Consider the following 26523-nt stretch of genomic DNA (forward strand, 5'->3'; position numbering starts at 1 on the left):
CAGTCCTCCGTTCTGTCCGGTACCCCCCTCCGTCCCCCTGTTCGCTCCCCCGTGCTCCTGTCCGCTCCCCCGTGCTCCTGTCCGCTCCCCCCGTCCTCCGAATCCCCCCCCCCTGTGCTCCGATCCACCCCCCCACCACCCCCTCATACTTACCGATCCTCCCGTAGTCGGTCCGTCTTCTCCCTGGGCGCCGCCATCTTCCAAGATGGCGGGCGCATGCTCAGTGCGCCCGCCGCATCTGCAGGCTGGCAGATTCGTTACAGGTAAATTTTGATCGCTGTGGTAGGTTCTACCACAGCGATCAAAATAAAAAAAATAATAAATAAACCCCCCCCTTTATCACCCCCATAGGTAGGGACAATAATAAAATAAAGAAAATATATATATTTTTTTTTCCACTAGGGTTAGGGTTAGAACTAGGGTTAGAACTAGGGGTAGGGTTAGGGTTACGGGTAGGGTTAGGGTTAGGGTTATGGCGTATCGGCCGCGGATCCGCAGCGTATCGGCCGCGGATCCGCAGCGGATCGGCCGCGGATCCGCAGCGGATCGGCCGCGGATCCGCAGCGTATCGGCCGCGGATCCGCAGCGGATCGGCCGCGGATCCGCAGCGGATCGGCCGCGGATCCGCAGCGGATCGGCCGCTGCGAATTCGAAGCAGTTTTCCATCAGGTTTACAGTACCATGTACACCTAAGGAAAACCAAATCCGCTGTGCCCATGGTGCGGAAAATTCCGTGCAGAAACGCTGCATTGTATTTTCCGCAGCATGTCAATTCTTTGTGCGGATTCCGCAGCGTTTTACACCTGTTCCTCAATAGGAATCCGCAGGTGAAATCCGCACAAAAAAACACTGGAAATCTGCTGTAAATCCGCAGGCAAAACGCAGTGCCTTTTACCTGCAGATTTTTCAAAAATCGTGAGGAAAAATCTCACACGAATCCGCAACGTGGGCACATAGCCTTAGGGTTAGGGTTGGAATTAGAGTTAGGGTTGGAATTAGGGCTAGGGTTTGAAATAGGGTTAAGATTAGGCTTGTGGTTAGGGTTACAGTTGTGGTTAGGGTTGGGATTAGGGTTACGGTTGGAATTAGGGTTAGGATTAGGGTTACGGTTGTGTTGCGGTTAGGGTTGTGGTTAGGGGTGTGATTAGGGTTATGGCTACAGTTGGGATTAGGATTAGGGGTGTGTTGGGGTTAGTGTTGAAGTTAGAATTGAGGGGTTTCCACTGTTTAGGCACATCAGGGGTCTCCAAACGCAACATGGCGCCACCATTGATTCCAGCCAATCTTGCGTTCAAAAAGTCAAATGGTACTCCCTCCCTTCCAAGCCCCGACGTGCGCCCAAACAGTGGTTTACCCCCACATTTGGGGTACCAGCGTACTCAGGACAAACTGGGCAACAACTGTTGGGGTCCAATTTCTCCTGTTACCCTTGCAAAAATAAAAAATTACTTGCTAAAACATAATTTTTGAGGAAAGAACAATTATTTTTTATTTTCACGGCTCTGCGTTATAAACTTCTGTGAAGCACTTGGGGGTTGAAAGTGCTCACCACACATCTAGATAAGTTCCTTGGGGGGTCTAGTTTCCAAAATGGGGTTACTTGTGGGGGGTGTTTCTACTGTTTAGGCACATCAGGGGCTCTGCAAATGCAATGTGACGCCCGCAGACCATTCCATCAAAGTCTGCATTTCAAATGTCACTACTTCCCTTCCAAGCCCTGACGTGTGCCCAAACAGTGGTTTACCCCCACATATGGGGTATCAGCGTACTCACAACAAACTGGGCAACAAATATTGGGGTCCAAATTCTCCTGTTACCCTTGTGAAAATAAACAATTGCTTGCTAAAACATCTTTTTTGAGGAAAGAAAAATGATTTTTTATTTTCACGGCTCTGCGTTGTAAACTTCTGTGAAGCACTTGGGGGTTGAACGTGCTCACCACACATCTAGATAAGTTCCTTGGGGGGTCTAGTTTCCAAAATGGGGTCACTTGTGGGGGGTTTCTACTGTTTAGGCATATCAGGGGCTCTGCAAACGTAACATGATGCCCGCAGACCATTCCATCAAAGTCTGCATTCCAAAACGTCACTACTTCCCTTCCGAGCCCCGGCATGTGCCCAAACAGTGGTTTACCCCCACATATGGGGTATCAGCGTACTCAGGAGAAACTGGACAACAACTTTTGGGGTCCAATTTCTCCTGTTACTCTTGCAAAAATAAAAAATTCTGGGCTAAAAAAATATTTTTGAGGAAAGGAAACACATTTATTATTTTCACGGCTCTGCGTTATAAACTTCTGTGAAGCACTTGGGGGTTCAAAGTGCTCACCACACATCTAGATAAGTTCCCTTGGGGGTCTAGTTTCCAAAATGGAGTCAATTGTGGGGAGTTCCTACTGTTTAGGCACATCAGGGGCTCTGCAAACGCAACCTGACGCCCGCAGAGCATTCCATCAAAGTCTGCATTTCAAAACGTCACTACTTCCCTTCCGAACCCCGACGTGTGCCAAAACAGTGGTTTACCCCCACATATGGGGTATCATCGTACTCAGGAGAAACTGGACAACAACTTTTGGGGTCCAATTTCTCCTATTACCCTTGGGAAAATAAAAAATTCTGGGCTAAAAATCATTTTTGAGGAAAGAAAAATTATTTTTTTATTTTCACGGCTCTGCGTTATAAACTTCTGTGAAGCACCTGGGGGTTATAAGTGCTCACTATGCATCTAGATAAGTTCCTTGGGGGGTCTAGTTTCCAAAATGGGGTCACTTGTAGGGGAGCTCCAATGTTTAGGCACACAGGGGCTCTCCAAACGCGACATGGTGTCCGCTAACGATTGGAGCTAATTTTCCATTCAAAAAGTCAAATGGCACGCCTTCCCTTCCGAGCCTTGCCGTGCACCCAAACAGTGGTTTACTCCCACATATGAGGTATCGGCATACTCAGAAGAAATTGCCCAACAAATTTTAGGATCCATTTTATCCTGTTGCCCATGTGAAAATGAAAAAATTGAGGCTAAAATAATGTTTTTGTGAAAAAAAAGTACTTTTTTTCACAAATAAACTCAGAAATTATCGACCTAAATTTACCACTAACATGAAGCCCAATATGTCACGAAAAAACAATCTCAGAATCGCTAGGATCCGTTGAAGCGTTCCTGAGTTATTACCTCATAAAGGGACACTGGTCAGAATTGCAAAAAACGACAAGGTCATGAAGGGGTTAATCCTGCAACATTTCCCGTGTAGGAACAGCACCCCCTATCTGCCATTATATCGTGAATTTATATTGTGAATTGATAGAAGGTGCTAATTAATCCTCTTAGTTTAGACATTGTCAATTTTCTTGCATTTTTGGAGAAGTAATTTCGCTTTTATTGCACTTAAAACTGGCAATACGGTTATCTAATCAGGTCATCTAAAAAAAAAGCAAATAAAGACGACAAGGTAAAAGTAGGTAATATTATTGCACTGGTTCATCAACTTTTTATTTTGCAACACTGAACTCAAATTCCATTGTCTGTGCCAACCATGCCTGGCATCCAGAAGCTACGATGACCCGCTTACTGCCATGAAGAAGAGCCCCAGTTCTGTTTCATACCTCCCATGGAGGTCTAAGGGGTAATTTTTTTTTCTTGTGGAGAGTGACAAGCCAAGCCTGGCATGTCAGAGTGAGGAGACTTATAGGCCATGCATGCTCCTCTGGGAATTTAAATATGCAAATTGTCTCTTCGATGGGAAAGACAAGGACTGGTTTCTCTTTCCACCAGTTCCATAATAGCTACAAGGGCACCAGTGTTCCTAATTTTTTGTACAGATCAAAACAAGATACAAGATACAAAACAAGATAGAGGGCAACAGAAAAGAGAAACAGCATCATCCAGCTCATCGATAGCGGTCTCTCGGCCAAGAAAATTGCCAAACTGCATCATGTGAGGAACATGACAGCTGGAAGAACATGAAAATGAAGCCGGCCCATCCATTCAAAAGCCAAGAAGTGGACATCCAGGCAAAATATCAGAGTCACCAAGTCGGCTCATCACAAGGTCTATCGCTTCTGGTGTGAAAAACACGGCAGTGGAGGAGGCTCAAATGCTTCATAATAGTGAGATCACAGACGTCCATGCAAAGCACCGTGCGACGCACATTACACAAGTCTGGAATGGTGGCTAGAAAAAAGGTCAAGAAGCCTCAACTTCAATATCATCATAAGAAGCGTCTGCTCAAGTTCACAAAAAGGTATGAAAAGTGGACAGTAGAAGATTGGAAACAGGTGATTTGGAGTGATGAGACGAAAGTCAATAGACTAGGCTCTGATGGGAGCAAATGGGTCTGGAAGAAACAAGGGGAAAAGGGGATAACAGATCGAAAAATTGAAAAGGAACTCTCAAGTTCGGTGGAGGAATTGTGAGGATATGAGGTTGTTTCACAGCCCAAGGCGTTGGATACTTGACCAGGATCGATGGTGGTCACAATGCTGAGCTATATGTGGGTATCCTACAAGATGAGTTACTTCATACACTTGAGTACTATGGGAATGAAAAATATGACATTGTTTTCCAGCAGGACAACGACCGGAAGCATGTGTCAAGATTGGTGAAGAAATGGTTCAATGACAATGAAGTAGAGCTGCTGGAATGGCCACCACAGTCCCGAGACCTCAACCCAATCAAACACTTATGGGTAGAATTGAAGAAAAAAAAACTTTGGCAATGTGTAGAAGAGACCTGGGATCTGATTTCAGTCAAGACATGCTTGAATCTGATTGAGTTGTAAGCCAAAAGGTGAACTTACAAATTACTAACAAAATAATAAAAATTAAAATGTAGATTTTTTTTTTTGGAACAAACCAGGCCCTGCAGTGACATGACAGTCTGCATAACTAAACCATATGCTAAATATCTGCAAGTCAAATTTATGTATGAGATAGCCAAGAAAATTGTCTCACGTTTGAAGCAGTAGAGAATGGTGAGATAGGGAGCCCAAATGTCAAACGTTCAAAACATTGTCACCCTTTTGCTCATCATTGTATATACACACACCAGTTTGTCTCCTATGTGATATATATACACAGCAGTCTCAGTGTCTCCTATGTGATATGTATATACAGCAGTCTCAGTGTCTCCTATGTGATATGTATATACAGCAGTCTCAGTGTCTCCTATGTGATATGTATACACAGCAGTCTCAGTGTCTCCTATGTGATGTATATACAGCAGTCTCAGTGTCTCCTATGTGATGTATATACAGCAGTCTCAGTGTCTCCTATGTGATGTATATACAGCAGTCTCAGTGTCTCCTATGTGATGTATATACAGCAGTCTCAGTGTCTCCTATGTGATGTATATACAGCAGTCTCAGTGTCTCCTATGTGATGTATATACAGCAGTCTCAGTGTCTCCTATGTGATGTATATACAGCAGTCTCAGTGTCTCCTATGTGATGTATATACAGCAGTCTCAGTGTCTCCTATGTGATGTATATACAGCAGTCTCAGTGTCTCCTATGTGATGTATATACAGCAGTCTCAGTGTCTCCTATGTGATGTATATACAGCAGTGTATCCTATATTATTTATATACTGCAGACCTCCCCCTGCTTAAAAGCTATAAAATGTTATGTGAGTCGACTCCAAACTGATGGACGCAAACCTGGAAGAGCCTCACATGCCTCCCTAAAGAGAAGCAGCTTCAGCCATCATATTAGAGGCAAATTATTTAGAATTAGTTAATCATTTTGTATGGCTCATGAATGAAGGTATAGATATCTAAATAGCCAAAAAGGCTCCCCACCCCTGCTGTGGAGGGTAAAAGTTTCTTAATATTTGTAAAAAAAAAAAGTAAAAAAAATAAAAAAATAAATGTAAAACAAGAATTGCTAAATATTATAATGCTATTTTTGTAACTTTCAGCATAAAAAAATATTGTTTGGTATAAAACTGGCAGCCGAGACAGTACTGGTGGTTCCAGTAAAGTGTGACTGGTCTGCCCATTAGGAAACACTACGACCACAATTACAACCTCCGTGAACTTCCTTCCACCCCGTCTGGTGAATCATTCGCCCCTTTGGGTCCCCAGCTCGGGTGATTTATATCTCAGCTTCCCAATATTCAAAGCTTATTGCGATCCTGAGCATCCAAGAGGACCAAGTCTGCAATTATGGGCGCACAATAGCCAACGTGTCGCTGCCAAATAATAGATTTTTAAGTATTTGAAAGCATTGAACTTGCAAGAAAATGAGAATCAATTACTTGACACAAAGGGCGGCTGTTTTTGTAGGCAGCGGCCCCCGAGATAATTTGTTTTTCTGTATTATCCTTTACCATAAGAAAAGTGTTTTATATTGGGAGGTTTTCCTGCGCTGCCATAACCAATTATTGGTCTTCTAACTCTCCGCAAAGCTCTGGATGAAACCAGACTCCAAAATACTCAGCTTTTCTCCCCTCTAAGTGAACCGCAGAAGTAATATTTAAACCGTCCTCCCCCCAGCTACACCGAGCTCAGCTCTTCGGGTGCCAGGTTAGGAAACTTTGCTATTTTTGCAAATTGTTGGGCAATCGGACGTGAGACATTTTTGTCATTGTTTCAAAATAATTTTGTTATTGCTCATTTATTTAGAAATTAACCAGAGCTCGTTTATTTCTCTTCCTCTCCTTCCAACTGCCTTCAAACAGCAGGTTGATGTCGGTTTGGGATAATACCATTTTGTTAAAAGGGGCTCTGTAAAAAAAATAAATAAAAAAAATTTATATAATATTAATCTCATAGTTTTGATGCAGATCAAGAAAAAAAAAAAATCAGCAGGTAAACAAGTGTTTAATTCTACTGCAGCGCCACCACAGGGGGATTTAGGTATTACCATTACCCAGTGAGACCAAGGAGCTGGTACTAACGACGAGAGAGTGGGCAAGAGAGAGAGACAGACAGAGGGCAAGAGAGAGACAGAGAGCAAGAGAGAGACAGAGGGCGAGAGAGAGAGAGACAGAGGGCGAGAGAGAGAGAGAGACAGAGGGCGAGAGAGAGAGAGAGACAGAGGGCGAGAGAGAGAGAGAGACAGAGGGCGAGAGAGAGAGAGAGACAGAGGGCGAGAGAGAGAGAGAGACAGAGGGCGAGAGAGAGAGACAGAGGGCGAGAGAGAGACAGAGGGCGAGAGAGAGAGACAGAGGGCGAGAGAGAGAGACAGAGGGCGAGAGAGAGAGACAGAGGGCGAGAGAGAGAGACAGAGGGCGAGAGAGAGAGACAGAGGGCGAGAGAGAGAGACAGAGGGCGAGAGAGAGAGACAGAGGGCGAGAGAGAGAGACAGAGGGCGAGAGAGAGAGACAGAGGGCGAGAGAGACAGACAGAGGGCGAGAGAGAGACAGAGGGCGAGAGAGAGACAGAGGGCGAGAGAGAGACAGAGGGCGAGAGAGAGACAGAGGGCGAGAGAGAGACAGAGGGCGAGAGAGAGAGACAGAGGGCGAGAGAGAGAGACAGAGGGCGAGAGAGAGAGACAGAGGGCGAGAGAGAGAGACAGAGGGCGAGAGAGAGAGACAGAGGGCGAGAGAGAGACAGAGGGCGAGAGAGAGACAGAGGGCGAGAGAGAGACAGAGGGCGAGAGAGAGACAGAGGGCGAGAGAGAGACAGAGGGCGAGAGAGAGAGACAGGGCGAGAGAGAGACAGAGGGCGAGAGAGAGAGACAGAGGGCGAGAGAGAGAGACAGAGGGCGAGAGAGAGACAGAGGGCGAGAGAGAGACAGAGGGCGAGAGAGAGAGACAGGGCGAGAGAGAGAGACAGGGCGAGAGAGAGAGACAGGGCGAGAGAGAGAGACAGGGCGAGAGAGAGACAGAGGGCGAGAGAGAGAGACAGGGCGAGAGAGAGAGACAGGGCGAGAGAGAGAGACAGGGCGAGAGAGAGAGACAGGGCGAGAGAGAGAGACAGGGCGAGAGAGAGAGAGAGAGACAGAGGGCGAGAGAGAGAGAGAGAGACAGAGGGCGAGAGAGAGACAGAGGGCGAGAGAGAGACAGAGGGCGAGAGAGAGACAGAGGGCGAGAGAGAGAGAGACAGGGCGAGAGAGAGAGAGACAGGGCGAGAGAGAGAGAGACAGAGGGCGAGAGAGAGAGACAGAGGGCGAGAGAGAGAGACAGAGGGTGAGAGAGAGAGACAGAGGGCGAGAGAGAGAGACAGAGGGAGACAGAGGGCGAGAGAGACAGAGGGCGAGAGAGAGAGACAGAGGGAGACAGAGGGCGAGAGAGAGAGACAGAGGGAGACAGAGGGCGAGAGAGACAGAGGGCGAGAGAGAGAGACAGAGGGAGACAGAGGGCGAGAGAGAGAGAGACAGGGCGAGAGAGAGAGAGACAGGGCGAGAGAGAGAGACAGGGCGAGAGAGAGAGACAGGGCGAGAGAGAGAGACAGGGCGAGAGAGAGAGAGACAGAGGGCGAGAGAGAGAGAGGGCGAGAGAGAGACAGAGGGCAAGAGAGAGAGACAGAGGGCAAGAGAGAGAGACAGAGGGCAAGAGAGAGAGACAGAGGGCAAGAGAGAGAGAGACAGAGGGCAAGAGAGAGAGACAGAGGGCAAGAGAGAGAGAGAGAGACAGAGGGCAAGAGAGAAAAACAGAGGGCGAGAGAGACAGAGGGCGAGAGAGAGAGAGGGCGAGAGAGGGCGAGAGAGAGAGAGAGAGACAGGGCAAGAGAGAGAGACAGAGGGAGAGAGAGAGACAGAGGGCAAGAGAGAGACAGAGGGCAAGAGAGAGAGACAGAGGGCAAGAGAGAGAGACAGAGGGCAAGAGAGAGAGACAGAGGGCAAGAGAGAGAGACAGAGGGCAAGAGAGAGAGACAGAGGGCAAGAGAGAGAGACCGAGGGCAAGAGAGACAGGGCAAGAGAGAGACAAAGGGCAAGAGAGCACACGCAACAGAGAGCGAGTGCTCAAGAGAGCACAAGCACGCAAGAGAGCAAGCGCACGCAAGAGAGCAAGCGCACGCAGGAGAGCACGTGCACGCAAGAGCACGCGCACGCAAGAGCACGCGCACGCAAGAGCACGCGCACGCAAGAGAGAGCATGTGCGCGATAGAGGGCAAGAGAGCGCACGCAAGAGAGACCGCAGAAGAGAGACCGCGTGCGCAGAAGAGAGAGCACGAGCACACAAGACAGCACGAGCACACAAGAGAGCACGAGCACGCAAGAGAGAGCATGCGCGCGATAGAGGGCAAGAGAGCACCCGCAAGAGAGAACGCGGAAGAGAGAGCACGACACAGAAGAGAGAGAGCGCATTGGTCGGAAGAGAGAAAGCACGCGCGGCCGGAAGAGAAAAAGAGCGCACGAGAGCAGAAGAGAGAGCGCACGAGAGCAGAAGAGAGAGAGAGCGCACGAGAGCAATGGCGAGTTGGTGACAAGCATAGCATGCTGTGATTTTACATGCACGTCAAATACTCTTGAGAAAAAAAAAAAAACGGTGATGGAGCTGCCTCATAGAGTAACAGTGGGCGATGTTTTCTCGCATAGCACTCGGCTGCATTCTACGGTAGTGTGACTCCGGCCAGAGAATGAAATGACAATTGCGTATGAGAGAATGATTGTTTACCCCGACAAAGCACCATACACATAGATCAGTCTCATTTAGGGCTTGTGCAGACGACTATTTTTCGGTCCAAGTGCGATCCGACAAAACATTGGATCGCACTTGGACCAATGTTATTCCGTGAGGCTGTGGATATGTCCAGCTTTTATCCTTATGTATAGGAATAATCTATTCATAAGACAAAAAAAAATAAAAATACACCAATTTGGAAATATTTTCCACGTAACATTCTGTCTATAGTATAAAACAGAACAATCAGACGGACTTTCTAAACCCCACAGAGAAATAACGAACCTAAAAAGATGTCAGATTACTTTACATAAAATAGCAGCAATGAAATAGAAAAAAAAAAAGGAACAAAACCTGAGAATCGTTAAATGCCCTCCAGATATTCACGTTCTAGTTTGATGTCTCCCGTCACGGTTCAAAGAGGAGTAAGCCCATTGGTTTAATTATTAATTAGGATGGCTGTCAGGATAGTGAGCAGATGCTAATTACTGGGTCAAGATCTTTATTTCAGATTTCAAGATGTGGCCAAATACTTGAGTTGTTTATTAACCCATAAAAAAAATCCGGAGGAGAAAACACAGTGCGGAGGGCAAAACACAGTGCGGAGGGCAAAACACAGTGCGGAGGGCAAAACACAGTGCGGAGGGCAAAACACAGTGCGGAGGGCAAAACACAGTGCGGAGGGCAAAACACAGTGCGGAGGGCAAAACACAGTGCGGAGGGCAAAACACAGTGCGGAGGGCAAAACACAGTGCGGAGGGCAAAACACAGTGCGGAGGGCAAAACACAGTGCGGAGGGCAAAACACAGAGCGGAGGGCAAAACACAGAGCGGAGGGCAAAACACAGAGCGGAGGGCAAAACACAGAGCGGAGGGCAAAACACAGAGCGGAGGGCAAAACACAGAGCGGAGGGCAAAACACAGAGCGGAGGGCAAAACACAGAGCGGAGGGCAAAACACAGAGCGGAGGGCAAAACACAGAGCGGAGGGCAAAACACAGTGCGGAGGGCAAAACACAGTGCGGAGGGCAAAACACAGTGCGGAGAGCAGAAGACAAAAAGTGGCTCAGAACCGCATCATATATTTTATGTGTTTAGTTTTCAGACAAAACCAGATTTTTTTCCCCACTGTAAAAGGGATTGTCTAATGTAAAAGAATATGCTCCTATGATAAAAAAAAATCTTAATACATAGAATACTTGAAAACATACCGTACTAAGTTCACTCCCATCCAGGTTCAATTTAATTTTTTTTCTTTTCTTAAATGGATGCGAAATAGTACATCCCTATAACTACTTTTTTCCTGGTAATTTCAGTTTCTCTGGTGGTTTAGGGCAGTGAAAAGGTTTATAGATCATCTCCTGGTGGTCTAGAGTCTTTGAGATCCCATTCTCAAGGGAAAGAACCTTGAGAAGTAGATGATGCATCTGGATATCAGAATTCCCACTTTTCCATCCTCCAAGACCAAATTCAGACACCCGTGTATCATGGTCCGAGTATGGACTGTGATACATGGACTGAACCGAACACGACAGTCTCATATATGCCTACAAGGCTGTCTACTTTGGGTCAGTAGACCCGTGCCCTGACCTAGACCGCAATACACAAGTGTCTGAATTCGGCCTTAAACTGGCTTTTCTCATTTCTCAGGATACAGCGCAAGTTTCATATTCCTCACATGAATAAAGTATTTTGTGGGAATCTGGATAATGGGAATCTAGATAGTGGGAAAACGTCACAGCTCATAGCTTAGACATAGAGATAAGGATAGAAAGCAATAAAAACACCAAAGAAACTGTTCAGATAGTCTCATTTCTCAGGATGGAGCGCAAGTTTCATATTCCTCATATGAATAATGTATTTTGTGGGAATCTGGATAATGGGAATCTGGATAGTGGGAAAACATCACATCTCATAGCTTAGACAGAGATAAGATAGAAAGCAATAAAAACACCAAAGAAACTGTTCAGATAGTGTCATTTCTCAGGATGGAGCGCAAGTTTCATATTCCTCATATGAATAATGTATTTTGTGGGAATCTGGATAATGGGAATCTGGATAGTGGGAAAACGTCACAGCTCATAGCTTAGACATAGAGATATAAACCAAAAAACACCAAAGAAATTGTTCAGATAGTGACAGCACAGCAGTGAGACCAGCTACTATCCATTTACCCATAGCCAGGCATGTTAAGGTTGCCTTGATACTTCTGTTAAAGAATTTGAAGGGATTTTGATACAGTCCTGGGAGACCTCAGAGTGTCCTACACATCATTTAGACAAGTGTTGAGCGTTGCTTTCAATTCGTTGTGAATCTAATATTTGGAAAAATTCTATGAATTTCGAAAGATTGTCTCATTTCTGCCAGCGAGATCAATACAAGACCTAAAAAGCAAAGTGTATTGTTGTCCAAAAAGTTCTGAACAATCTGATCTTTGTCTTTCAAGAGTCTTTTGGAGGGGAGGTACGAAGCTGACCGCACTTTGGCCAGGAGGTCCTAGGATGCCACCACCAAAGCACAGCCTGGGCCAACATATCTAGCAAGCTTTTAGGAGTAAGACAAACCCAACAAAAGCAAATCTGGGTTTCCACGCTCTACGGAGACCAGACTTGTACGATATCAGAGCGTGAAAACTAGAACACAACGCGTCGCCTCGTTGAGTCATCTGAACGCAAATGCACATAAATGTCCATTGGAAGTAAACGTCTTAGACATACAACTGTAACTATTAACCTGACCACGTAACATGAATTCCACACAAGTTTGTTACAACCCGCGACTTTGAAGTGACCGTTCTAGACCTGGTGCTAAAGTGTACTTCAAATATATAAAGCCTTCCCGAGACACATTCCAGCTGATGACTAGATAGAACTCGGTGCAGTAAAAGAGGCCTAAAAACAAACAAACAAAAACTAGAACTAAAAATGCTAATAAAATAACTTTTTAACTATCAGAGCAACACTTCTTCTAAATTCAGACTCCCATGTATTAAGCTGATCTCTACCGATCCATCAGTGATCATCTACCGTGGTGGGAGGATCCTGTATCTGCGTGCCGCACAGTGGGACTAAAGACCCAAATCGTTGGAGAGCGGTCTGCACCCCTTCATCTGATCCCAACTGATGTGTATATGGGAGGGGGTGATCGTATGACTCTTCCTGAACAGAGGGGAGATTAGGTTTGGATAGTTGAATGGTAAAGTCAATTGGACCACATTATCATCGCGGTTTCTCCACTTTTTAATTTTTTTTTATTACATTTTTACTTTTTTTTGTGGTTTTGAGCTTTATTTGCTATACATTCTGCACCACTTTTTAAACCGTATGTATTTTTTATTTTTTTAAGTGTTATTTTTTTCCAGGCAAGTTCGCTTATTCAAATGTTTTAGACGCACTCATGAAACGGGACTTTTACCACATCTCTTTCCAATTCAATTTTACACAATTACACAATAAAGGATTTGTGACATTTAGAAGCTAAAAGGAGGCAAAAAATGGCTAAAAAAATGTTTTGGGGCCAAATTTATGAACCGTGTTCGTCAATATGAAGAATTTGGAACAAAAAAAAAAAAAATAAGTCACCTGATATCACAATACAAAAATAGGAAAGGGACTTCCATATATCGCAAATGAGGAATCGGGTCCTCAATCGTTTGGTTTTCAGGGGGGATAAGCCACTGTCAGGGTTATCAGGCAGCAGCTTTCTCCTCCCTTCCACTATAAAAAAAAAACTGTCCCCGAAAGCCTGCATACTTGTAAAAAGGTTAAAGACTGAAGGTACTAACCCTCCCCTACTACTGTCTTTGTGTTTTGGCAACAGTAACATCACCCACCGCTGCATCTGATCAGCGCACAGCACCGCTGCATCCAATCACTGAGCTCAGCAGCAAGTGCTACCTACATTAGCAGAACCGCTGAGCTCAGTGACTGACTGCAGCGGTGACGTGCGCTGTGGTTGTGGTGTTACTGCTGAAGCCAAAACAAACACCAGAGCAGAAGCGGAGAGCTGGAACTGGACCCGGGGAGGATGGAGGCCATCTAGGAGCATACTTTGTTTTATTGTGGAAAAGCCCTTTAACCATGGAACCTACACAGGTATTTCCTATTTTGTTCCTTAGTGTTTTTCGATCGTATTACAACAATTTTGTTTTGTAGTTTTTGTATAATAGATGGTACATTGTAAGGGGATGTATCAATTAAAAGCACTCCATAGGTCCCCCACCACCCTAAGGCCAGCCCTGGCAGCTATCACTATCCTTTGGCATCATTAAAATCTATTGCAGATCCAAAAAATTTGCATTACATTTTTGGATTCTTTTTTTTTTTTTTTTCCAGTAAAGCCTGCTTATGGGAAATCTGAGCAAAAAAACAGAGTTTTAAAAGAAGATGCCTTTTTCTGGGACAGAAATCCAAGTCTGATTCTCATACGTTTGCTGTAGATGTGTAGTATCAACTGCCGCAGATCCGTATGAGGATTACAACCAATGTCAATTAATCTGTGTGTGGACTCAATGGGGAAATAAGCCTCATTCAGATGTTATTATTTTACATATTCTATGTTATTCATGGATAGAAGATACAGCAGAGGAAATAAGTATTGAACATGCCACCAATTTTCTATATAAATCTATTTCTAAAGGTGATGATGACATGAAATTATCACCGGATGTCAGTAACAACCCATCCAACCCACAAAGGCAAAGAAATCAAACCATAGATGTCAATAAACGATGGGTAATCATGAGAAATAACACATAGAAAAAGTACTTAACCTATGAAGCGAAAGGTGCAAAAAGCCATGGAAAGTCCTGACATCAGTTGAAATCTATCAGCAATTAGAAAGCAATCCTGCCACTTAGTGACAAATAATATCAGCTGGTTCAACTGATGGCCTATAGAAAGGCGTCACATTACCAAGGTGCCACACAAGAAACATCTCATGATGGGTAAAACCAGTGAACTGTCTCAAGACCTTCACAACCTTATTGTTGCGAAACATACTGATGACATTGGTTACAGAATAATTACTAAACTACTGAAAGTTCCAGTGAGCACTGTTGGGGTCATTATCCTGAAGTGGAAGGAACATCATTTGACCATAAACCAGCCACAACCATGTGCTCCCTGCAAGATTTCAGACAAAGGAGTGAAAAGAATTATCAGAAAACTTGTACAAGAGCCAAGGACCACCTGTGGAGAGCTACAGAAAGATCTGGAGTCAGCAGGTACAATTGTTTCAAAAGAAAAGTATAAGTAATGCACTGAGCCTCCATGGCCTGTATGTACGCTCACCATGCCAGACTCCATTGATGAACAAAACGTATGTTCAAGATCATTTACAGTTTGCTCAACAACATTTAGACAATCCTGTGAAATACTGGAAGAATATAGTCTTGTCAGATGAGACCAAAATTGGACTCTTTGGATTACATAATACATACCTTGTTTGGAGGCCAAAAGGCACTACATATCACCTCAAAAACATCATACCAACAGTGAAGTTTGGAGGTGGGAACATCATGGTGTGTATGTTTTTCAGCATACAGAACTGGCAAACTTCATACGAGACAAATGTACCACGATATTCTTGATAAAAATCTGCTGCCATCTACCAGAATGATGAAGATGAAATGAGGGTGGACATTTCAGCAACACAACGATCCCAAACACACAGTCAAGGAAACGTTCAACTGGTATCATAGAAAGAAAATAAAGCTGCTATAATGGCCCAACAATTCACCGGACCTGAATCCAATAGAAAATGTATGGCAGGAACTAAATCTCAGTTCAAAGAAGGAACCCATTGGACCTCCAGGATTTAAAGTGTTTGTGTGGAAGAATGGGCCAAAATCACACCTGAGCAATGCCTGCGACTAGTTTCTCCATACAAGATTCATCTTGAAGCTGTCATCATTAACAAAGGCTTTTATACAAAATATTAAGTAAAGGTCAGCAATCAAGTGCAAAACTTTTTCCCTGTGTCATTTCTTTAAATAAAACCTCAATGATTTTTTTATTTTTATACACGAACCAAAAACAGAACCACTGGTGAGAAAAAAAAAAATGTCCATTCTTAAAGTACCAGAATAAATATAGACATTTAAATGAGGCCTAATTGCAGCAGCAGTTTTTTTTTTTGCCAGTGGAAACTAAAAATCTGTATGGGAATTTTAAATGGATTGCAGTTGTACACAATCTGTGCCACATTCCCCATATGGGGACTCTAGGATTCAGCAACTTTTCCAGGCCCCTGATTATCAGATATACCAATCTATCAATTCTGGAGATCATCTTAAAAGGGAACCTGGCATGAAGATTTTACTAATCAAACCAGTTTTTTGGCTGAGGTCATGTGACTACAATAAAAATGATGCATGTTTTGTAGTAATCGGAGGTGCCAAAGCTGAGAAATTGAGCTTTCAAGCCACATGCAAATTAGCCTGGAAGTGTACTGCGGGGGCGTGTTGATGTAGGATGACACACCCCCAAGGTACTTCCAGACTAATTTGTATGAAACTTCAAAGCTCGATTTCTCAGCTCTGGCATATCGAATTACTGCAAGACAGGTATCATTTTTATTGCTGTACTGGGACCTATGCAGCTGTACTACTAGTTGCAGTACTAAAATCTTCCTACTAAAGTCCACAAGCTTTGAAGAACTTAGGTCATGAATTACTGATTTTCATATATTTCATACACAAATTTGCCAAATGTATTCTGAGGTCCCGAGCCTGGAGGAACGCGCTGCAGCTGCATTACAGGAACATTTTCCTGCGCTGTATTTGCCTGGTTGAAATGATGAATTAATCATTGACCACAGAAGCTTTCAGTTGCTATGGGAGAAGTTACTAATTGTCCAGGCATTAAAACCTTGTAGAAAAAAACATTAAGGTCAAAGAATTTAAGTAGAGGCCAAGCACCATATAAAGTCTGATAAATGACACCGAATAAAACGTGAACTTCCCTGTTTGCGTAGAAAAAGCCTCTTTCCTACCGGACTTCACACCTAAACAAAAGGGAAAGTATGAAAGGGTGACTGTCGCCGGCTCCACACCAAAATTCCACAATCCCCATGTTTGTGGTCACGATCATGTGATGGTCCATTGTTACGTCTCGGAGGGTCACGTGACCGGTCATTGAGGTCATTTTCGTTGACCCTTTTTGGAGGACCTAAATCAAAATATTCAGTGCACGGGTGAATAGAAGAGCATGTAATATTGAAAAAGCTCAGATTAGAGGGATTGAGTGGTGAAATAAATTAACCAAAAATTAACTTACCACCACCGGATATGTCAACCAAGGCCAGCCATTCACAAGGGGATATTTGCATAGCTGTTGGCTGCATAGATTGAGGTGGTCTTCTCATGGTTAAATATATACAGATACCCATTATTAATATGGGTGGCAAGACGATGGTTGGCGGTCAGAAGTCGCTCAGGGGCGAGACGAGGGCGGACGGACAGGAGCAGCTCGGGGGCGAGAGGAGGGCGGACCGTCAGGAGCCACTCGGGGGTGAGACGAAGACGGATGGAAAGGTGCCGCTCGGGGCGAGACTAGGGAGGACGGACAGGAGCAGCTCGGGGGCGAGACAAGGGTGGACGGACAGGAGCAGCTCGGGGGCGAGACAAGGGTGGACGGACAGGAGCAGCTCGGGGGCGAGACAAGGGTGGACGGACAGGAGCAGCTCGGGGGCGAGACAAGGGTGGACGGACAGGAGCAGCTCGGGGGCGAGACAAGGGTGGACGGACAGGAGCAGCTCGGGGGCAAGATGAGGGTGGATGGACAGGCGCCACTCGGGGGCGAGATGAGGGCGGACGGACAGGTGCCGCTCGGGGGTGAGGGGAGCCAAGGGCTGATGGAGAGGTGGCGCTCAGGGGAGACTGAGCATGTGGTGACGTGCCACAGAAGACTCAGTATCAGGCGACGCACCACTCATGGAAGACCCAGTGGACGGCGCGGTGACTCGGCATGGGGTCCAACCGCAGAAGGTGAGACGCTACAGAAGAGGGCATTCGCTACCATTACGATAATGTACGATACACTAAAGTATCACAGGGAAGTTATAGCATTGCCTTGAAAAAAATAATCTAATTAATCAATGTCATTAAGCGAAATCCTGCACATACCAGCCTCTCAGGAAAACCTAGACGTCAAATTCCTCGCCGTCTCCATGCAAAATACCTCTGCAGTCATCTCAGCTAAGTAATGTTATTCATTACAAGTACTTAACAAATAGGCCCATAAGCCGCAGCCGGACCCAGACAGGTAAAAATAACTCACAATTAACAGATTGTTACCCCAACCTGGGAGATGCTTATAAAAACCAACATTGGAAAAAAAAAAAAAGCAGCACCATTTTTCACCCACAGCCAATCAGATGTTGTTGTTCACTTTCACCACATATCAATAAAGATCAAGGTATCTAAAAATAAAAAAGTTTCCCAATGCGACCAATCAGATGACAGCTTTTGAATTTACCCTGTACTTGAGAAAAATTAAAGCTGCATCCTGATTGGTTGCTATGGGCAGCTTCTTTCCAGATGTGGTTGGTTTCTAAGGCCAATTATCAGAAATTATAATTATGCATAAAAAAGGGATTAATAGCCTAAAAGGTGGTCACTGTATAATGGAAAGTTCTGCAAAACTTAATAACAAGGCATATTAAAAAGATGCAGAAGTTTTATAATAAAATTAGCCTTTATTCACAATAAAGACAGAAGAAAAGCCTTTTAGGGTACGTGAACACGCTGTGAAAAAGTCAAGCATATTCCGCCATGGAAATCGACAGAAAACCTTCAAAAGAATGCACGACAGCTCATGCTGGCGATTCAGGTGCTCCACTTCAACAGAGCAGATCTTCTTCCGGGCTGCTCTGTCGACCGGGTGTGACTGCTGACATAATGCTGATTGACATTTGGTTCCCCGCAGTTGGGCAGTGGGGAGCCTGCTGTCAATCGGCATTATGTCGGCAGCCACTGAGCAGAGCGGAAGAGAAATGGCTACTCTGTCGACGTGACGTCAGTGGAAACAGCTGAATCGCCGGCAGGAGTGGTTACTTATTGCTCTGTGCCGGCAGATCACCACCAGGCACAACAGGCAGATAGGTCGCAATTATGGCCTGTTAGTTCTTAGGCCCAGAGTTAAAAAAAAAGAAGAGACATATCTATTCTTCCGTCATTTTTTGTTTGGAATACGCTGGGTACTTTACAATATGAGTTAATGGGAAAACTAAAAAGATGCCCAGATACCTTGAAAAAAAGCACGAAAAACGTTAACAGTTTTTTCATTATTCAATAGAGCTAAAAAAAATGTAAAAAAAAGATTGGAAAATCGACAGCAATCAAAGACTTCAAGAATACCGGGGGAAAAACCGTCCTAAAGACAGCCAGCAGCCAAAATCATAAAAAAGCAACAGAAAAAAAACCAAACAAAAAAACTACACAAAAGATGCTTCAGGGTAAATAAAAAGAAGAGTTATTCCCAACTTAGATATTTATGGCAAATCCACAGCGTATGCCATATATGTCTGATAGGTGTGGAATATTTCATGCAATTAAATGCAATTTAATTAAGTATTTGATCATCTACCAACCAGCAACAATTCTGACTCTCACAGATCTGTTAGTTTTTCTTTAAGAAGCCTCCTACTCTGCACTCATTACCTGGAGTAATTGCACCTGTTTGATCTCGTTACCTCTATAAAAGACCCCTGTCTACAAAATCACACTCCAACCTCTCCACCATGGCCAAGACCAAAGAGCTGTCTAAGGACACCAGGGACAAAATTATAGACCTGCACAAGGCTGTAATGGGCTACAGGTCAATAGGCAACAGCTTAGTAAGAAGTAAACAACTGTTGGCACAATTATTGGAAAATGGAAGAAACACAAGATGACTGTCAGTCTTAAATGGTCTGGGGCTCCATGTAAGATCTTGCCTGGTGGGGTAAGGGTGATTCTGAGAAAGGTCAGGAATCAGCCCAGAACTACACAGGAGGACCTGGTCAATGACCTGAAGAGAGCTGGGACAACAGTCACAAACATTACACACTACACCGCATGGATTACAATCCTGCAGGCAACCAAGGTCACGCCAGCACATGTCCAGGCCCGTTGAAGTTGGCAAATGACCATCTGGATGACCAAAAGGAGGCATGGGAGAAGGTCATGTAGTCAGATGAGACCAAAATAGAATTTTTGGTATTAACTCCACTCGCCGTATTTGGAGGAAGAAGAAGGATGAGTACAACCCAAAGAAAAACGTCCCAACCGTGAAGCATGGTGGGGAAACATCATACTTTAGTGGCGCTTTTCTGCAAAGGAGACAGGACGACTGCGCCGTATTGAAGGGACGACAGATGGGGTCACGTATAGCAAGATTTTTGGCCAACAACCTCCTTCCTTCAGTAAGAGCATTGAAGATGGGTGGTGGCTGGGTCTTCCAGCATGACAATGACCCGAAATACACAGCAACTAAGGAGTGGCGCCGTAAGAAGCACTTCAAGGTCCTGGAGTGGCCTAGCCAGTCTGTTGCCCAGCGACAGCCCGGAAACCTGAAAGATCTGGAGAAGATCTGTATGGAGGAGGGGGCCAAAATCCCTGCTGCAGTGTGTGCAAACCAGGTCAAGAACTACAGGAAATACTTATTTTCCCCACTGTACTTCAGTGCACATTTAATTGAAAGCACATACAGTAGATGGCGAATCAGGTCCTGAAACCTCCACTGATATCTCGAAAACCCACCCTTTCCCGAGAGGTGCGTGGCTCATACGACAGGAGGACATTTCCTGCCTCTTTGCACTCCTGTGGAGTGAGCAGTGCACCTCTTGGAGAGTGGGTGGTTTTGAGTGATTAGAACGGAGTCTTTAGGCCTGAGCATCAATAACGCCTTTACTTATCACCAAACTTTTCCGTTTCCCCTTTTTTCAATCGCTATAAACTGTTGTTCACATCTGTCACATGAATTTTTGGGGCCCTATAGCGTTTATGGTCCTGAATTAGCCCAGGACGGTCATGAAGTGTCTGAAACAATCCCAAAAATGTGGACACATCCCTATCCGAAAAGGTGCAAGGTTATAGAAACCCCACACCAAAAGTGGGTGTTCCCATGTGGATTAGCGGGTCCCAAGACGCAGGACTTAACGGCAACATTTTTCTATAGATCTACTGACACAAGAGGAGGTGCTACTTGAAGCCGCTGGGCCCCAAGTTCCAAATTTGTTACAGGGCCTCTATAAGGTACACCAAATCCTGCTCCATCTGTACATACAGCCGGTTAAAAAGTTACGTCTCAATAAATTTACCACAACATATTTAAAGAGTATTTCCAACCAAAACGTAAAAACGACAACAACAACAAACAAACAGCCACCTATCAAGTAAATTAAAAGTTTGTACAGAAAATTATTTGCTTTTTTCAGTTCAGCTGCGGCGGCCATTTTAGAGAATGTAGAAACAGGAAGTGCAGCCATATTGGCCGTCAGCAAGAAATTAGGAAAGTAGAAACAGGAAGTGCAGCCATATTGTCCGTCAGCAAGAAATTAGGAAAGTAGAAACAGGAAGTGCAGCCATATTGTCCGTCAGCAAGAAATTAGGAAAGTAGAAACAGGAAGTGCAACCATATTGGCCGTCAGCAAGAAATTAGGAAAGTAGAAACAGGAAGTGCAGCCATATTGGCAGTCAGCAAGAAATTAGGAAAGTAGAAACAGGAATTGGCCGTCAGCAAGAAATTAGGAAAGTAGAAACAGGAAGTGTAGCCATATTGGCAGTCAGCAAGAAATTAGGAAAGTAGAAACAGGAAGTGTAGCCATATTGGCCGTCAGCAAGAAATTAGGAAAGTAGAAACAGGAAGTGTAGCCATATTGGCCGTCAGCAAGAAATTAGGAAAGTAGAAACAGGAAGTGCAGCCATATTGGCCGTCAGCAAGAAATTAGGAAAGTAGAAACAGGAAGTGCAGCCATATTGGCCGTCAGCAAGAAATTAGGAAAGTTGAAACAGGAAGTGCAGCCATATTGGCAGTCAGCAAGAAATTAGGAAAGTAGAAACAGGAAGTGCAGCCACATTGGCTGTCAGTAAGAAATTAGCTTCTCAGAATACTTTTGAAAATCGATCAGTATGTTTTAAAGAAAAAACAAAATGACAAATTACCAAAATGCTAATTCAAGGGTGACCGGCAATATGGCTGCATTTCCTGTTTGTCCTTTCACTAAAATGGCCGCCACATGTGAATTAAAAACAAATGCTAATTTCTCTTTCGGTAAAGAAAATCTAATCTTCAAACTTTGACCACTGCTGTGACTTCTGATTTACCAATACATGGGTAATTTTACATTTTGGGTGAAAATTCCCCTTCAAAAAGGGATGTTTATGAGGATTTACAGAATATTTAGTGACAAAAAAAGGAATTCCCTAATGTAGTTGTCCCTGGAAAAGCCTAAAAACTACTCCTGATTGAAATGACTTACTGTTCGGTTTGGTTCAATGTAATATATCCTGCTTCTGCTTCCCTGATGCTTTATAGGTGACTTTGACTAAGATTTTTAAGGTGGTATCAATTTCTTTTAAGACAGTATAAGTATCTAGTGGGACAGTATTATATTTTTTAGGTTGCATAATCTTGTTTAGGTGAGGTATTTTTTTCAATTACTATTTTAAAGGCGGTACTAGGGCCTCTAAGGGAGAACTAGGGCCATTAAGGCGGAGCTAGGGCCTCTAAGGAGGAACTAGGGCCTCTAAGGAGGAACTAGGGCCTCTAAGGAGGAACTAGGGCCTCTAAGGAGGAACTAGGACCAATAAGGCGGAGCTAGGGCCTCTAAGGAACAACTAGGGCCTCTAAGGTGGAACTAGGCCATGTAATACCGTGTCATTTTTTAAGGCGATATATCTTTTAAGGCAGTAATATATCTTGTAAGGTAGTGTCATTTTCTTAAGGTGGTATAATTGTTTTAAGGCGGTACTCTATTACGGATGACAGCACTATATCTTGTTAGGCAGTGCCATTTTTTAAGGTAGCATAATATTTGTATTATTATTAAAATGGTATTATAGCTTGTAAGGAGATACTATATTCGGGAAGTTATTGTCATTTTTTAAGGCGGTACTGTAGTCTGGAAGGCAGTACTCTATCTTGTTAGGCAGTGTCATGTTTTAAGGTGGTATAATATATATTTTTTAAGGCAGTTCTATGTCCCGAAAGGTGGTACCAAATCCAGGAAGGTAGTGTCATTCTTTTAAGGCTGGAAGGTTGTACTACATCCCGGATGGTGGTAGTATATCTTGTAAAGCGGTACTATACTCCAGAAGTTGGTGTTCTTTTTTTAAAGGCAGTGTTATATAGACTGGAAGACGGTACTACATCTTGTTAGGCAATGTAATTTTTTAAGGTTTATGTTTTAAGGTCGTAGTACATCCTCCAAAGCAGCACTATATCTTGTTAGGCAGGATCATTGTTTTTTTGTTTGTTTTTTTAAAGGTTATATATGTTTTATTTATTTTTTTTAAGGCGTTGTACATCCTAAAAGAAGGAACTATATCCTGCAAGGCAGCAACAATTTTTAAAGAAGAAGTAATATATGTTTTAAGGCAGTATGTCATTTTGTTTAAGGTAGGAAAATATTTGTTAAGGCAGTATATATTTTAAGGCGGTATCATTTTAAAGGTATTTTTTTTTTTTTAAAGGCATTTTTTTCTTAAGGTGGCTCCACAAGAAGCATTTTTTTTTTTTTTTTTTCAGTTCATTGTGCACGTTTTTTTTTTTCTCCAGGATTGGCATGTATGAATGGGTGACTTCTACAAGAAGTATCTGTACTTTAGAACAATTATCAGACACAGCAGGGACCCTCAGCCAATAAACCCCAGGACTGGAGGGCAAGCAGCTGTAAATCTGCATTAATCGGTTCAGGAATTCAGCTATTTACGAAGATTTAACAGTGCAAACAAATAGGAACCCCGGCCAAATACTTCTTCTTCTTCCTCCTACCTTCACATTGCTTCCCCTCGCCCTTGTACCCAGGCTTGCAGATACATTTGTAGGATTTCGGGGTATTCTGGCAGATGGCGTCAATGTGGCAATCGTCCGTGCCCTCTGCACACTCGTCACTGTCTGCAATGAAGAAGGGGTTAATTAATGATGGGAACATTGGAATCAATGGGGAGGGGAGGGGGGTTCACTTTTTTTTTTCTCTCTCACTATTGTTTCAGATAAAAAACAGATGCCGGCGAGCGGCACAGGTGAAATAAAGGGGTCTTGTCAAAGCCACACGTAGAAAAATATTATTAGATGATTAAAGGAAATGGCGAGATTGGCCCGTCTGCCGGCAATTACAGGGCGACGTGACAAACACAGCTCACGGAAGCAATTAAATAGCAGATCTATAGACAGATGTAGCAGAGTTGAGTTTGTTACGGGCACGGGAGGTTGGCCGGCAAAACGGGGAATTAGAAAACCGGCTCGGATGTAGCAAACAAACTCAACTCTGCTACACCTGTGCTTACGTCTACGGACGCAGAGTTTGGCATCACAAGGTTTCATCACTTATCAGGACATGATACATCCAATAGCTTAACTTAAAAAGGAAAATGAAAAACAGATAAAGTCAGCTCTGCTATACGGGTGTGAAAACAATGGCGGCGGGCCCTATTCTCTGTCAGAGTCTCGTACTCGGCCATTCAAAAGAAAAAATTGGATTCCGTACAGAACATCCATCTAGTATCCGATTTTTACTGTATCCCATCAGGCAGATTCTAAGATGTGGATGTATTTAAAAAAAAAAAAAACACAAAAAAAACAAACGTCACACCGGCGGAAAATACGGACAAGTTTTCAGACACTCACCCGATACCGGCCTTATATTGCAAACTCAGCTCCGTGATGGATGAAGAGATAGATAGATAGATAGATAGATAGATATAAAGATAATAGATAGATAGATAGATAGATAATAGATAATAGAGATAGATAATAGATGGATAATAGATAGATAATAGATAATAGATAGATAATATATAGATAGATAATAGACAGATAAGAGATAGATAATAGATAGATAATAGATAGGTAGATAAATAGATAGATAATAGAGATAGATAGATAATAGATACAGATAGTTAATAGATAATAGATGGATAATCGATAGAGAGCTGGACACACCATTGGCGCAATCAGTGGTTACATGGGAGCCCCAGTGATAAGGGGGGCACTACCAACTCCAAAGCTTAAGGGTGCATTATCATGAGCTATAGGACTGTAAAGGGCTCATGTCTCTGTCCACACACAGAGAGAGTGCGAGAGCAAAACACAGAGAGAGAGCGAGCGACAGTAGTGTTATCAACTCTGCTCCATCTAGATAGGCAGACTCTTATGGTCATCTCTCTAGATGTAGCAGAGCTGATGTAGTCATTTAACTGTCAGAACCTATAGTTGTCTAGGATTTTATTGGACGGTGCACAAAGGAAACCACTGAACGACGGATTCCACTTTTCTGCTTTTAGATACATAGGAGATAGAAAGTTACCGTAATCTGTGGGATTCACGACAGTCTAATAGATGATAAATAGAGAGATGACAGATGATGTCAGATTGATAGATAACCAGAATAATCTATCTAGAAAAAGCAGAGTTGAGCTCGTCATACAAAAGTGTTTCCTTCTACTAGACTTAGAATCCTACGCAAACCATAGATTCTTACGTTTCCATCACATCGTCAACTCTGCTACATCCAGATAGATAATCTATCGATCTGACTGTCAAATCCAGAAAAGTGCAAACCGAAATTCAGCTCAGCTCCATCTACATAGTCAGGATAATGAGCGGCTCAGCTCTGCTACATGGTGACAGAGACCCCCGCCTCCGAGTGACACAGCCCCCCCCAGTACCCCTGAGGCGGCTGATTGATGCCTCTTATGTCAATACTTAGATCCATCTTCCTGGAAATTCAGATTTAATTGATTCTTTCACAATTTGGCGCAGTCTCCACATCTGGGGCTCAGGGAGATCGCGGCAGATCCCCCCCTACATAAATAAGCACAATGTGTCGCCTCCGTCTCCTCCAGCCGCTAAAGTCAATATAATTATCATACAATCTTTTCCTTTAAGGCCAATTACAATTAGCAGATTGCAGGAAAAGAAGGTGGTGGGGTGTTGGGGGGGGGATCCTTGTTTTGGATATCGCAGGTGTTATGGGATTAAATGCATGCGGTTAATATAACAATTTAAGGGGGATTTAAAGGGGGGGGGTCCAGAATTAGTAAATAGTCATGCTATCAGTTCACTTAGAAAAATTAAAAATTTAAAGGGGAAGTCCATAGTTGTATCCTGAGAGCCGGGATCAGGGCTGTGACAGTTATTAAAGGTAATTGCACATGAAAAGTTGCCAGGAGGGAGAAAAAGCAGCAGAGAGGGGGAGATTAGGGGGAGAAAGTTTGCAGAAATGATGCACAAGGGAACAGCAGCCGGCACAGACCTGTGGGAAGACCAGTGCCGGCTCCATCCAGCCCCAGAACGAGAGGAAAGTTTAAGGGGAAACTGTCCGGCGGCTCCTACCTGGGGCTCCGCTGCCTCCGGTGAAGCTGTCCCGGTGAACAATAGTGACCAGCAGGCAGAGGTACCACCATGTGCAGCCCGCAGCCCCCATGATCCCGGAGCCGGCACCAGCTGATGTTACCAGGGAAGAGCCACGCTCGGCACTGCCAGGCTAGAGGCGACACGGACCGACCGAGTGACAGCCGCACGCTGATTGGCTAAGGCGCACAAGGAAAGGGCGGAGAGGAAAGGGAAACAGCCAATCGGTAGTAAAGAAGGGAGGGGCTGGAGGAAACCACGCCTCTTATGACCAGTAGTTCTCTTATTTAATCGCTGATGCTTCAGAGGAAAGAGTTGTTCAATCAATGTTCCCGGAGCGGAGCGGAGCCGGGGTGACCGGTACTGACCGGTACTGACCCGCCGTGGCCAGTACTGATTATGCGTGACC

General features: G+C 44.2%; 1 protein-coding gene across 6 annotated transcripts in view; it reads right to left on the minus strand.

Annotated features, from left to right (window-relative positions):
* The window catches only part of SCUBE1 (signal peptide, CUB domain and EGF like domain containing 1), a 215359-nt gene extending 189102 nt beyond the window's left edge, over positions 1-26257 (minus strand). For all 6 annotated transcript variants that reach the window (XM_077266573.1, XM_077266575.1, XM_077266571.1 and 3 more), the window contains exons 1-2: positions 26097-26257; positions 23535-23657 (exon numbers count right to left, since the gene is read on the minus strand). In XM_077266573.1, the coding sequence (XP_077122688.1) occupies positions 23535-23657; positions 26097-26187 (214 nt within the window). In that variant the 5' untranslated portion in view covers positions 26188-26257. The remainder of the gene's footprint in view (positions 1-23534; positions 23658-26096) is intronic.
* Positions 26258-26523: the final 266 nt, after the last annotated feature.

This window comes from Ranitomeya variabilis, chromosome 5, assembly GCF_051348905.1.
Source record: "Ranitomeya variabilis isolate aRanVar5 chromosome 5, aRanVar5.hap1, whole genome shotgun sequence".
Classification (NCBI taxonomy): domain Eukaryota; kingdom Metazoa; phylum Chordata; class Amphibia; order Anura; family Dendrobatidae; genus Ranitomeya; species Ranitomeya variabilis.